Source organism: Cervus canadensis, chromosome 2, assembly GCF_019320065.1.
Source record: "Cervus canadensis isolate Bull #8, Minnesota chromosome 2, ASM1932006v1, whole genome shotgun sequence".
Lineage (NCBI taxonomy): Eukaryota > Metazoa > Chordata > Mammalia > Artiodactyla > Cervidae > Cervus > Cervus canadensis.
In genome coordinates, this window is record NC_057387.1 from 54,885,010 (window position 1) to 54,899,812 (window position 14,803).

Consider the following 14,803-nt stretch of genomic DNA (forward strand, 5'->3'; position numbering starts at 1 on the left):
CTACTTTTCTGCCCAATAGTTAACTATTACTTATCTTTCAGTTCCAGGACTTAGCACAGTGCCTGACACATAATAATGCTCAATAAAAATACCTGGGTTTTCTGTCCTTTCTCTTCCTCTGTTCACCCTTTGGTAGGTGGAAAGAGATTCTATAGAAATGAAAATGGCTTATGAAACTAACAGTCATTTTTGTAGTCCTCACGCTTCTATAGTAATAGAGATGGTATTTTATACTTTCCAAAGTACTTTCTTTCACATGTCTAATTCTAATTCACATTCTAATTAGATATGTCTTTCACATATCTAATTTTTAAAGTAGATAGAAAAAAAATAATAAAATAGAACAGGTATTATTGCTTCCTCTCGTACATTTATTACAATTTTAATCAAAATAGTGGAAGCACCTACTGTGTATCGAATGCTGAACTAGATGCCAGGCCTAAAAAATACATATAAACAAATTAAGATTCCTGCTTCGTCACAATATTATAATCTAATATGGGCTCAAGTCAAGCCACTGAGAATGGAGCAATTTATCTTAGAAAATCAGAGTGGCTTCACAAAGGAGATGTCTTTTATTGTTTTGTTGACCATGTGTGAGTGGGGTGTTGAGGAAAGGGGCTTTTGGGCAGAAGAAGGCTGTGTTCAGATGCACAGATGTGGGGGGAAATGGAATGTTTTGGAAATGAAAAGTGGAAGAGTGGGCTTGCAGCCTGGGAAGTATGGGGTGATGGGAGAGGAATGGAAGCAGGTGAGGTTTTGAAGACAATTAGGAAAGATTATGTGAACTTTGGTGTTCCATGGTAAACAGTTTAACTGTTTGCCCTGTACTGTTGCTTTTCATGTGTTCCCTTCCAGCAGGGCAGGTATAGCTCCTGACAAGAGGTGATACTGCTTTCTCTAGATTATTTTCTCGAAGCAGTTAATTGTTACTGTCATTTGCCTTCTCAATTAGTAACAGTGATTATTGCCTGGTAGTGTGGCTGGGTATGGTTGAAAAGCCCAATAATGGCATTCACAATCTTTTTGGTGATATGTTCACTCATGAACTATAATTGGCTAGTGGCTGCTATTTTGGTATGGAGAGGGCAATGGCACCCCACTCCAGTACTCTTGCCTGGAAAATCCCACAGACGGAGGAGCCTGGTGGGCCGCAGTCCATGGGGTCGCTAAGAGTTGGACACGACTGAGCGACTTCATTTTCACTTTTCACTTTCATGAATTGGAGAAGGAAATGGCAACCCACTCCAGTGTTCTTGCCTGGAGAATCCCAGGGAAGGAGGAGCCTGGTGGACTGCCGTCTATGGGGTCGCACAGAGTCGGACACGACTGACGCGACTTAGCAGCAGCAGCAGCTATTTTGGTCAGAACCTACCCTTGGGTCTCTCTATTTCTTTGACTGACTTTGACTCAGTAGTTCTCTATTATTTGTCACTCTGTGGGAGGCTTTTTTGCTTCTATTGCTATATCCCAGACACCCTCTGCTAAGTCCCAATGCATGAAATTATTTCTCCTGTCTGCTTCATCTTCTTATGGGAATGAAGTGTGGTAGGTAGGGAGTGTTGAAGGACCTCCTGGTTATCTTTATGGAACTGAAAACTGTTACTAATCTATCATGAATCAATTTCAAAATATGTAGTTTTTTAGGAGTAGGATTTTCCATACAGCCTGTGACATACCACAACATATTTGATGTTTCTTGGAAGTTTCTACACCCATATCATTTTACTTTCAAATTCTTTGTTTTACTCGGTCCTTTATAATGAATATGTTTTTTGATACCTCCTGAAATTTACTATTTTGTGATTTTTCTTTCAGAGCTACTAAAAAGTAAAATAGAATATTGTGCATACAAGGGATATCCATCTGAAGATGCCAGACTATGCACAGTAGTATATCTACTGAAATAAGAATTAAGCATATTGTCTATAGAAAAACAACAGGACAATAAAGAAATATTTGTTTTTGATATTCCTTTCCATTTCTTACATGAATTAGTGCTGTGTGATTTCTAAACAGAGACATTTATTGTATTTTGAATGACTATCAGAAGTTTTAAAGCTATGAACCTTGAATAAACTAGCCACTGTAATTAAGACTTTCCCATCAATGGAATTTGTCAATGATGTATTGATGCTGTGTTTCCATTTGTTAAGTTGGAAAATATTATTCTGCCTCTCACAGTCTCATATTTTTCAGCATTAAATATGTTGGGAATAATTTATCTTATGTTTCACAGACTATAGGACTCACCCCAAAGTAAAGATGTCATATTTTCCATTCTGAAATTTGTAGTATATAAATGTGGACTGTTAGAGATGTACTGAAATGTCAGCACTCCAGAAATCACTGTTTTAAATTTAAAGTTGATTTCTTCCTCCAGTATTCATTCCACACTTCATTGCAAACTATTATGTGCCAATTATGATGTTGGGCTTGAGATATAAAAAAATGAATAAATCATGCTTCTACACTCACAGAATGCACAGACGAGGAAGACGGGGAAAACAAACAAAAAAGGAAACCAACTAAAAACAAAAACAGTGCAACATATTTAGTACTGCAGCAGAAGCACATTCCATTAGTGGAAACTATATTTTCAAAGGCTTAGAGCATGTGAGAAGGGAGAGTATGTTCAGACTAGAAAACGGTTCATTGTGCCTAGAATGTTGGATTTAGAGGAGGGAGAAGGAAAAGGCAAGTAGGAACAAGTGGAAGAAGATGAGACAGAAAGTACTGATGGAAAACTGGTAGTAAGGGTCTGGGATACTGTCCTAAGAAATATGGATTATAACTAAACTGGGAAACATTTTCAACATTGTCACAAATACACCTTTAAAAGTTCCTAAACATTTGGGAAGCATAAAAGGGAGGTTGAAAGCAACTCTTTGAAGATAAAGGATGATGTGGTAGCCAAGCACAGGGAGGTAGCAAGAGAAAGAAAGAGGAAGCAAGAGAAAAGAAGAAAAAGGCAAAGTTATCTCCAAACAATCAAAGAGATTTCCACTATTTTTTCAAATTTTACTTTCAGAAACTTTTATAGTTGCTATTGTCCTTTAAATTTTAAGATGACATGTTGAAGTTTTTCTGGGTTTCTTGCTTGCAAGAGATTATAGTGGTAGTTAATGTTTTTGCATAGTCTTGCATTGGAGAAGTTAAATTGAAAAGCTTGATATTGGTGACTGTGTCTTTTTCATGTTTGTTTCCTCAACACTACCATACAACACTACTACAATGTTTGATACATATTCTGCTCAATAAATGTTAAATGATGAATGAATGAGCAACCCAGAAATGTAGAGCCTTTTGTTTACTACTCAGTTCCCTGAACTTACGATAAATTTTGTTATCTGCAAGTTGTAGATCATGAAGTCATTGGAATGCCTAGCACATAGTAACTTCCCAGTAAATATTTGCTGAATAAATGGGTGAAAGAAAAATCTAAGAAAATCGAAGTATTTTTTGAATACTTCCTGGGAACATAGCACTAAAATATTTCCCCTATCATCAAGCTATCTCTTTGGAGAAATATTTCAAAATGAATCCTGTGGATAGTAAGTATAAGAACTCAAGGAAGAGAAGGATCCTAATAGATTAGATCAGTATGAGTAGGCTTAAGGAAGCAGAATAGACCTAACTAAAATTTGAATGATTGGTATGATTTACAAATGTAAAGTGGAAAAGAAGTTGTTAGAGAACAAAGCATGTATGGGAAATTAGTAAGATGAATTATTTTATTAAGTTTACCATGCTCTCTTTTTAATCCTGGTGGTGCTGAAGGATACCTTTCTTTCTTATTGCTTTTCAGGGCAGTGTTGGCCCTGTGGGACCAATTGGACCTTCTGGAATCCCTGGCCCAGTGGTATGTTTCTGTTTACATAATGGATATTTCACTCTGATTTCTCTATAATGTCACAAAGTGTCACTTTCTTTTTTAGGGTCTTTCGGGCAATAAGGGCCTACCTGGAATCAAAGGTGATAAGGTGATTTAAATATTTACATTGTCATAGAGATAATTTTTTTTATCACATTTACTTTTTTTTTTGAGTCAGCACCACTTACAAAATACTTTTATTAAAATACGGGATCCAATCTGTAATATCAATTATATAAGTTTTCTCAAAAGTAGGAGAAATAGAGAAATTATTCTTGTGTAACTTGTATTTGCCTTCTGATTGCCACATTTGCATTGCTTAAGTGTCTTTGTATGAAATTGTGCTCCCCAGGGTGAACAAGGCATTGCAGGAGAGCGAGGAGAAACAGGGTATACTGGAGACAAGGTACCATTAGTTTTATATAAATTAAAAAAAAAAAAAAACAGTGAAAATGTATGCATTCTTTAAAAAGAAGGGAATACTCATTATTTCAAATCATGTTAGGATATAGTATCAATATGATTCTGCATGCCTTGTTTGAAGCATTTTCTCAATTTTTTTTAGAATAATTCCATGACTTTAAAATAATTTGCAAGGAGAGGCACATCTGCCTTCTGTGGTGTAATAACTTCTCTCTTTACTGTTCTTTTAGGGTGCTGTGGGTTTTCCTGGACCACCAGGGATGAGAGGAAAGCCAGGACCTTCAGTAGGTTTGAACGTTTGCTGTTCTTTCTGATTCATGGAGTGCGCACTATGACATGACTCTTGATGCCTGTTGGTGTTCGTGGAATGTAAGAAGTAGGGTTTACGTCTACCAGTATGGCATTTTCTCTCCAGTTTTAGAATACGGCTAATCCTTGAAGTTTTCAGCTTACATTCCATAGATTATGGGACCTCACTATCCTCACCTCTTTCATCCCAGTCCAAAGCCAAATTTCCATGAGCCTTAAAGATTTTGGTTAATCTCTTATAGATAGAATTTAAACTAAGCAGTGGATTTTAAGCCAGAAAACATAAAGCAACCTTAAATAACACCATAATTTATTCAAATATCTGTTTCATCAAGGGAACATTCTGAAGAAAAGACAGCATGTCACACTCTCTTATGGACCCAAATATTCTAGTTCCTTGTCTTTTTTAAATGTCTCTTTGGGCATCAGTTAATTGAAATAAAAGGATACTGTGTATTGTAGTTAACTTGAAGCCCAGTAAACTATAAAACTAAAGTTACTGAAGAGTTAAAAACATTTAAATAGAGTGGTTAAAACTTGAGGTAATGATATATATCTACATATTAAAAATCATAGTAATGATTATACCTAAAATTCTCTGAGTATTTACAAAATGCCAGGCAGTATTCTAAGACCTATACTTCTAATTTAATCCTTAAAACAGTCATATGAAGTTGGTGCCATTATTATTCCTATTTTACCTATGAGGAAAAGTGAGACAAGGAGAGTTAAATAACTTGCCCAACGTCCCATAGTTAGTTGGTAGTCACCCGAGAAAACCTTGGTGACCACAGATGTCAGAGTCCATGCGCTTAGTCACTGTGCCTTAGTGTTTCATGCTTCAATGTTTTAAGATTGTTTTAGGGTTTTAATGTTGATTAACAACTCTTTGACTGTGATTGTAGATCCAAAATAAAGTGAAAGTCGCTCATTCGTGTCCAACTCTTTGCGACCCCATAGACAATACAGTCCATGGAATTCTCCAGATCCAAAAATTAGATATTAAATTATAATTTATTAATCAAACATTATAAAAGAGTGTTGTTTTCCTGAGCAATTTCAGCATGTTTCCCTAACTCCACCCTCTCATCTTTCGATTGTTTATTTTTGCATCAAAGTAAGCAGCATTAACGGAGAAGGCAGTGGCAACCCACTCCAGTACTCTTGCCTGGAAAATCCCATGGACGGAGGAGTCTGTTAGGCTGCAGTCCATGGGGTCGCTAATGATGAGAGTGAGGTTTTTACTTGTTCATATTATACATTTCTGTACTATTCTAATAAAAAATGTTAATATCGGCAGGGATTACTTTGGTCAGAGACAGCTGACTATTTTTTGTTTTATCAAATCTTAAAAAATATGTACTTTGGACTAAAGATAGGATAAGAGACTTAGGAATTATTATTTGTGAGACCACCTTGACTTTAGACTCTCACTTTATCACTTGTTTGTATCTTACTATTATTTAAAAAATTGTAGATGTTTGACTTAGAAACCTTTCCTAGTTATGGAAAGAGACACTTGTTTAATGAAAAATTTCTTGCAAAAATAAGCAACTATATTAAAAATAAATTGTACAAGTTAGTGTCTATCTAAACTCTTTGCTCCCTATCATGCAATGAATGCCAAAGTCATATGAATGTCTTTATTCTTTTACGTCTCCTACTTTTGGTTTTTTGATTTTCTGTTATCTACAATGTTAGTGTCACTGATACTGTTTTCAAATGGATCTAAGCTGTAACATGAAAGAATGTTTTGAAGATAAAAGAATGTTCTGATCTAGAAGGTTTTTAACATTCTGGAATAGGGAAACTTTTACCCTGCAAGTATTTAAAAGCTAGAGAAAATTACCTATCTTAAGTTAAGAAATATTGTTTTTTTAAAGAGAAAAAGCAAAGTCAATTATGTCCTTTTCATTTTTTGGCTAGAAGTTGCTACCATTTATAGAAGTTTACTTAATCATTATTCAGTTCTTTACATTTTTATAAAGGTAAATTGACATTCAAGGAAACTTGCAGTTGAAATTTTTCAAAATGAAAATTTTTCTGAAGGATAAATAAAATTATTCCACAAGTTCATGTTCTTAAATATCAGGTTGTGGATCAACTTCTCTGATAATGAAGGCCTGCTATATTCCATTTTTTCCTCAGGCTTGTAAATTTAAGCGTCTTGTTTAGATTTTGCCACTAGAGGGCCTCAGTGAAAATGCTGTTTCTGTCTGTTTGAGGTACTTTTCATTTCAAGAATTTGAATCCCTTAGATACTCACTATGGAGTATGACTTTGTTTATTTAGGGGAACTTAAGTGAACTTCTGCATAATATTTTACAGCTTTTCTCTAGGTTTGATTGTGGGTGTACTGTGTACTGCCTAAGTCCAGAGACTGCAGCACTGTATGAGGATGAATTTAATACACGGAAAACTATGCTTCACTTCTTAGAAACTGGATACGCAAAGAGTTTATGTATAATAAATTCAAGAAATTTTATATATTCTGTGACCTGTTGTCAGATTTGAGGCTCACATAGAAATTTAATATGACAAAAATAATGAATTCAGTTGTTTTAATGAAAACAAGGATATCAGTCTATTGGCCTTCCACGTTCTGTAGTTTCAACTCTTGAGAGGATCACCAACCCTCTCCATGATCAGGCTTTTACCCTTCTTTTCCAGCCCTGATTTCACATTGTTAATCTGAATGTCAGAAAATGGCTGCAGAGATATAGAAATCAAATCTTCAGAAGTTTAATCAAAGGATCAGAGTAATCTAGGAATTCTAGGTAATATCCAGGAGATGAGAGAGGATGTGAATGGAAAGATTAATAGTTATAAAATTGATTAACATTTAATGAGTCCTTTCTATGTGCTAAGCACTGTGCTTAACTCTTTACATTTGTCTCATTTATTTCTCACAATGACTGCAAGACTGTTAGTGACATTATTATTATTCCTATTTTATTGGTGAGAAAATAGGCTGAGAGAGATTAAGCAACAGGTATTTAAATCCAGGTGATTCTTAATTACTAAATCAGGCCCCTTATAGTTACCAAAGGAGAGAGAATTTTTCAGAGGCAATCCTAGAATTCTAGTTGTTTATGAAAGCAGTTCCTATGTAGAGTTTCCTACTTTATTAAGTCAAACTTTATTCTCTTATCTTTGGATAACACACACCTACACCACAATTTTTTTCCTTCATTTGATTTCCATTAATTTGTATCTCTAATATTTAGGGGTAAATATGTATAGATCTATACACATCTTATATAATAAATTTCATACAATGATGATGATTTTAAGTCTTTCTGAATAGTCGTTACAACTTTGAAATAATATATTGACTGCTGTTTGCCAGAAAGTCATTACAACTTTGTGTGACATAATATATTTAGTAGTTTTGCATACTATATCCTTTTTCAATCATATTTATTAAATTAATGTTTATACTTTGATTTCTCTCCCCCAACCTCCACATTGTAGGGCCAAACAGGTGACCCAGGACCCCAAGGGCCATCTGGCCCTCCAGGACCAGAGGTAAAATGTTGGTGGGAATATAATTAATTTAAATAAATGTCATAGCAATTAAACTTTATTAGTTAAACCTTTTATATAGTAGGCTTAAGCAAGATTCTCTTTAAAGTTTATATCTTTGTAAACAGTTTGGACTAAATGTTTTCTGTTATGTTGGGAGGTATGCAACAGTGATCTCCAGAAAATAGAAAAGGTATTAGTCACATAGTCCTGGTTAGATCACAGTTGATTTGTTTGTTCTGCACAACAACTACTAGTAACACATAGTTGGGGCTTACAATCAAATTTCAGAACATAAGTGCTGTTGAATTTTTAATGCAGACTGCTTCCAATTTTTTAATGTGCGCATATCATTTGGATCTCATATTCTAGAATAAACATGAGTAAGTCTGTAGTACATGCATAAGATTTGCTTGTATAGTATATTCTTTGAAATTCTTACTTTGGCTTAATCCTTGATGTAGAGGGGCTTTTTCTTTTCTGTAAGACTGCATAGGACATAAGCTTATGAGATGAAACATTTACGTTTTTTTAAAAATCATTTTATGAGTCAAAGATATACTACATGGAGATAAGTTTCTGAAGCTCACCTTAGTTCAAAAATATAATCCCAAATATATGCATACATAAACATATAACCCTGTAGTCCATGGGGACACAAAGAGTTGGAATGACTGTGCGACTGAACAACAACAAAACCTATAAATACACATTCACATCGAATTCAGAGTCACAGATGCAGCAGTAACACTGAGAAAGTGGATTTGGCTTCACAATAAATTAGATCGATAAAGTCCCCATAGTGTCAAAGCAGTAGGTGGGGTTTCTAGGAATAGTAAGTACTATCTTGATGCTTTCTCCTTCTGTTTGTAAATTCTAAGGTCTGTTTCTTATTCCACATCTGTCTTTCAGAATTGGCTAATTTCTTTTAGCAAATGTCTATTCTTACTGACTGTCTAATTTAAGAACATATTAGAGGTTAATGGTTCAAAAATCAAAACAACCATAATTGCATCTAGTTTTAGTAATAGGTAATAGGAGGTAAAATGGAGCAATGTATTGATGTCATGATGCTGGGAGGAATGAAATTGTTTATAGTAATAAAATTTATTATTAACAGACAATTAAAGTAGTAATTAACTGATTAATATGCTTATCTTTTTTATGAGCCTACGTTCTTTTAATTGTTTGTCATGAAAACATTCCTGGGATGAATCGTATTTACCTGTCTTCATCATACTGAGGGTATAGAATGTAACTGACCTTTTATTATCTTTAAAGTTTGTTTTTACAAACATAGATTACTGTATTGTAATTTTAGTTACATATGGTATGTATCCTAGGAAGAGTGTGTCATCTCCTTGCTATCAGTGTGGTTTAAGATTGTTTCCTTTTCTTTATAAAGCCAGGTTAAAGTATGCATGGGCCATGTTTTCACTCATCACTTAATTTTCCAGAAATTTTTTTTCTCTGTTGCTTTTGAAATTTTATGATTTTCAATCACATTCAGAACATTGCCTAATTGTCTTTGAGTCCTGGAAGGTACTGAGTCCCAACATATACCAATTCTTCCTTCTTTTGTTGTTGTTGTTCAGTTGTTTGACTTAGAAACCTTTCCTAGTTATGGAAAGAGACACTTGTTTAATGAAAAATTGCTTACAAAAATCAGTATCTGATTTTTTTAAGTTGTATCTGATTCTTTCTGACCCTATAGACTTCAGCACACTGGGCTCCTCTGTCCTTCACTATCTCCCAGAGTTTGCTCAAATTCATGTCCATTGAGTCAGTGGTGCTATTTAAACATCCTGTCCTCTGCCGCCAACTTCTCCTCCTGCCCTCAATCTTTCCCAGCATCAGGTCTTTTCTAATGTATTGGCTGTTTGCATCGGGTGGCCAAAGTATTAGAGCTTCAGCTTCAGCATCAGTCCTTGCAATGAATATTCAGGGTTTATTTCCTTTCAGATTGATTGGTTTGATCTCCTTGCAATCCAGGGAACTTTCAAAGAGTCTTCTCTAGCACCACAATTTGAAGGCATCAATTCTTTGGTGCTCAGCCTTCTTTCTAGAACAACTCTTACATCCATACATGACTGCTGGAAAAGCCATAGCTCTGACTATGCGGACCTTTGTCTGGTGTGTTTTAACATGCTATCTAGGTTTGTCAAAGCTTTCCTTCCAAGTAGGAAAGGTTAGTCATAGCTTTCATTTCTTTTAACTTCATGGCTACAATCACCATCTGCAGTTATTTTGGAGCTCAAGAAAATAAAACCTGTCACTGCTTCCCCTTTTCCCCTTCTATTTGCCATGAAGTGATGGGACCAAATGCCATGATCTTCGTTTTTTGAATATTGAATATTAAGCCAGCTTTTTCACTCTCTTCTTTCACCCTTATCAAGCGACTCTTTAGTTACTCTTCACTTTCTCCCATTGGAGTGGTACATCTGTATATCTGAAGTTGTTGCTATTTCTCCTGGCTGGCAATCTTGATTCCAACTTGTGTTTCATCCAGCCACATTTCGCATGATATATTCTGCGTAAGTTAAATAAGTAGGGTGACAGTATACCGCCTTGTCATATTCCTTATCCAACTTGGAACTAGTCAATTGTTCCTTGACTGGTTCTGACTATTGCTTCTTGATCCACATACAGATTTCTCAGGAGGTCATCTGGTATTCCCATCTCTTTATGAATTTTCCACAGGTTGTTGTGATCCACACTGTCAAAAGTGTTAGCATAGTTGATAAAGCAGAAGTAGGTTATTTTTCTGGAACTCCTTTGCTTTCTTCATAATCCAGTGAATGTTGACAATTCGATCTTTGGTTCCTCTGCCTCTTTGAAGCCCAGCTTGTTTATCTGGAAGTTCTTGGTTCACATACTGCTAAAGCCTAGCTTGAAGAATTTTGAGCATAACCTTGCTAGCTTGTGAAGAGATTGCAATTATATGGTAGTTTGAACATTGTTTGGTATTGTCCTTTTTGGGGATTGGAATGGTAACTGACCTTTTCCAGTCCTGTGGCCACTGCTTACCTGTTTTAAATTGTTTATGAGGCTAAAGATGCAACCTGTGTTCTCTCAATAAGTGGTGTAAGGTTGTTTTGGGAAATGGGCCCAAAATCCACAGATCATAATTTCTTCTTGATCATAGGACTATAATATGTAGGATTTCATATATAAGGCAGCACTTCTATTTAAATCCTTCTTTACATTAGGCTCTTAATAGAATTGTAATGTCTAAGAATTTAAAATACATGTTTAATCATATATCAAGCCTAAAAAGTTTCTCCTTGCATAGTAGATGAATTTTCTCAAGTAAACAATCATATATGTTGTGCTATATTTAGACTTTATCCTGTAGTCAGTGATCACAAATTTTTAACCAAAGGAATACAATTATCAGAAATGTATTTGAATGTATAAGTGGTAGATGAAACAAAGAAGAGAAGGAGGCAGGGAGAGATGACAAGGAGGAGAAAAAGGAGAGGTGGAAAGTCTGTGGCTATTTGGGAGGATAATGCAAGGCCAAGGGGCTAGTGATGAGGGCCTGTAAAAATAGAGAGGAAAGGATGGCTTCAAGAGATAATTAGGAAATATGATTCACAGCACTTGAATCACAGTCCAGTTCATTCAACTCATGTGAGAAAGGAATAAAAGATGCATGTAATAATTTTGGCTTGAACAGTTGGGGAGAATGTAGATCTTCATTCTAAAAACAGAATAAAAAAGAAGGAGGAAGATATCTATGGTGTGTGGAGATAATGCTTTGGTTTTAATTTTGTTAGGGCTAAAGTGCCCATGGGATATACAGGAAATTAGTCTCATAAATGTATAGAAAATTGTAGACTTGAAACTCAAAGTGAACTAGAGAAACATGTTGGTATAGTACTCCACATAGATGTATTGAATGAAGCAATTGCAATAGATGAAATCATTTAGGACTTGTGAAACAAGATTTGAAAATACTATTCCTAGACACTCACCTCCAGAAGGTGAATGTCATTCTCTGTTTACAGTATAATTAAGTTTTAAATTGACAATATTAACAGCAGTAAAATAAACTTCAGTAACTTAAAAACATCATGAGAATAAAAAAAATCACAATGGAAATTAGAAAATATTTAGAATTGAGTAACAAAATCACTATAAAATCCAATATTGTACCTAAAACAACACCCAAACCCTAGAGGGAAATTCACAGACTTCAGTGCATTTTTAAAAAGCAAGGAAGATTGAGAATAAATAAGTTATGCAGAGCACAAGTATACGGGTTTGTTTCAAAAGAAGAGAGATGTTGAAAGAGGTCAATAGGATGGAGTCTGTGTTCTCTGTAAGTAGGAGACTGAATCCCAAAAGTGGGAGGAATTTGTGTGTGCAGAAGGAAGATACTCAGTTTTGTGAAGAGTAACCAGGGAAGGGACTGGGGGCCAGTAACATAATTTCTAACTTGAATTAAAAACTCAGCTGAGCCTGAAAAACCTTTTCCGCACAGCACAGCCACAACGTTCTGTACAATTTATTAGAAATTAATTGCAAACTTGAGTCTGAACTTTGTACTGGGGCAAAACAAAAAAACATAGTCGGTTTTAGGCTTCTCTTCTCCCTTGGATAAAAATGTATTGCTTGTACAAAAGAGGGGTAGCAACTCATGGTATTGTGTGATTTCCATATTTGAGCATAGATTGATAACATGTCAAAGTACAGTCCAGTAAGAGTTATTAAATAAGGGACCAAAATGACGGTCCTAGGTATATACTTCTGAGAAAGCTTTTGTTAATTATTGAATGACTAAAGGCTTAAGTTAACAGTTGAAAAGTATGATGCTTTGCGATTGATGTCTTCTGAATGAGAATTGAGGAGGTAGCCTGAGTACCTTGAGCAAATTACTTGGTTTTGTGTGTGTGTGTGTGTGTGTGTGTGTGTGAATATTGTGATATATATGCTTAAGTTTATCCTTTACTAAATGTTTTCTCAGTTGTCCCAGAACCATTTGTTAAGCAATTTGTCTTTGCATCAGTGATTTTAAGATGTCACCCTTATCATATACTAAATTTTCATGGTTTTTGGGTCTATGTCTGAACTTTGTTTTCCTTTCCACTTGAATGGTTGTCTGTTCCTGCACAGTTGTCACGTTGTTTTAATAATAAGAAGCTCTATGATATTTTATAACTTCATTGAAAAATAACTGGGAATAATCAGCAAATACAATTACATTTATAAAAGTATACAATGTGATGACTTGATATACATTGTGGAATTATTGTCATGATCAAGATAATTAGTACATCCATCACCTCATGTAGTTCTTTTAAATTTTTTAAAAAATTGTTATTGGAGTTTAGTTGATTTACAACATTGTGTAAATTTTTTAAGTGTAAAACAAAGTGAATTGGTTTTGTATATATCCACTCTTTAGATTCTTTTCCCATCTAGGTCTACTCAGAATACTGAGTAGAATTCCCTGTGCTATACAGTAGGTCTTTCTTTACCTATTTTATATACAGTTGTATGTATATGTTAATCCCAAATTCCTAATTTATCTCCCTGCTCCTCTCTACTATCCCCTTTGGTCGCCATAAGTTTATTTTCTATGTTTGTAAGTCTATTTCATTTTTGTAAAATAAGTTCATCTGTATCATTTTTTTATATTCCACATATAAATGACATCATATGATGTTTGTCTTTTTCTAACTTCACTTAGCATAAGAAACTATATTCATTTTGCTTCAAATGGCATTATTTCATTCTTTATATGGCTGAGTAATATTCCATTGTATATATATATATGACATCTTTCGTTTGTTGATGGATGTTTCAGTTGCTTCCCTGTCTTGGCTGTTGTAAATAGTACTGCAGTGAACTTTGGAGTGCATTTACCTTTTTGAATTATGGTTTCCTCTGAATATATACCCAGGAGTAGGATTGTTGGATCATATTGTAGCTTTATTTTTAGTTTCGTAAGGAGCTTCCATACTGTTTTTCATAGTGGTTGTACCAATTTATATTGCCACCAACAATACACCCTCTCCAACATTTATTGTAGATTTTTTGATGATGACCATTCTGATCAGTGTGAAGTAACACTTCACTGTACTTTTGGTTTGCATTTTTCTAGTAATTAATTATGTTGAACATCTTTTCTTGTGCTTTTTGGCCATCTGTGTGTCTGCTTTGAAAAAATGTCTGTTTAGATCTCCTGTCCATTTTGTTAACTGGGCTGTTTGTTTGTTTTTGTTGAGCATCTTTTCACGTGCTGTGCCACCACTTACTTTTGGTCTAATAGGGCTGTTTGTTTTAATGGGATGTACATGGCTGTTGTCGATCCAGTTCCATTGGGGCCACAACTGGCACTTATTTCTCCCTCCCTCACTGTCCATTTCAAATCCCTTTCACTCTCACCTTCTTCTCAGTAGGTCTTGGTGACTTGTCTAGTGGTTAACCTAAACCTGGGGCATGAACTTCTGTTTGGAGTTCCATTGTATCTCCTGTATTCCACATAAATTCCTTCCTGCCTCTTTGGTATGAAGCAGTCTTTCCTCCTTTTCCTCCTGTTTTTCAGTCAATTAACCATGCCAAGTTGGTGACCTCTCATCTTGTTTGCTTATATCTTGTCATAAAAAAATCTAAAGTGCTGTGGTAGCAGCCATAATTTTTAGTTTAAGAGCTTTGCTGTGTCTC

At 35.0% G+C, this 14,803-nt stretch overlaps 1 protein-coding gene across 8 annotated transcripts in view; it reads left to right on the forward strand.

Annotated features, from left to right (window-relative positions):
- Positions 1-14,803, forward strand: part of COL24A1 (collagen type XXIV alpha 1 chain) — a 371,899-nt gene that overhangs the window by 127,982 nt on the left and 229,114 nt on the right. For all 8 annotated transcript variants that reach the window (XM_043460779.1, XM_043460785.1, XM_043460778.1 and 5 more), the window contains 5 exons: positions 3,809-3,862; positions 3,939-3,983; positions 4,227-4,280; positions 4,528-4,581; positions 8,081-8,134. In XM_043460779.1, coding sequence (XP_043316714.1) covers positions 3,809-3,862; positions 3,939-3,983; positions 4,227-4,280; positions 4,528-4,581; positions 8,081-8,134 — 261 coding nt within the window. The remainder of the gene's footprint in view (positions 1-3,808; positions 3,863-3,938; positions 3,984-4,226; positions 4,281-4,527; positions 4,582-8,080; positions 8,135-14,803) is intronic.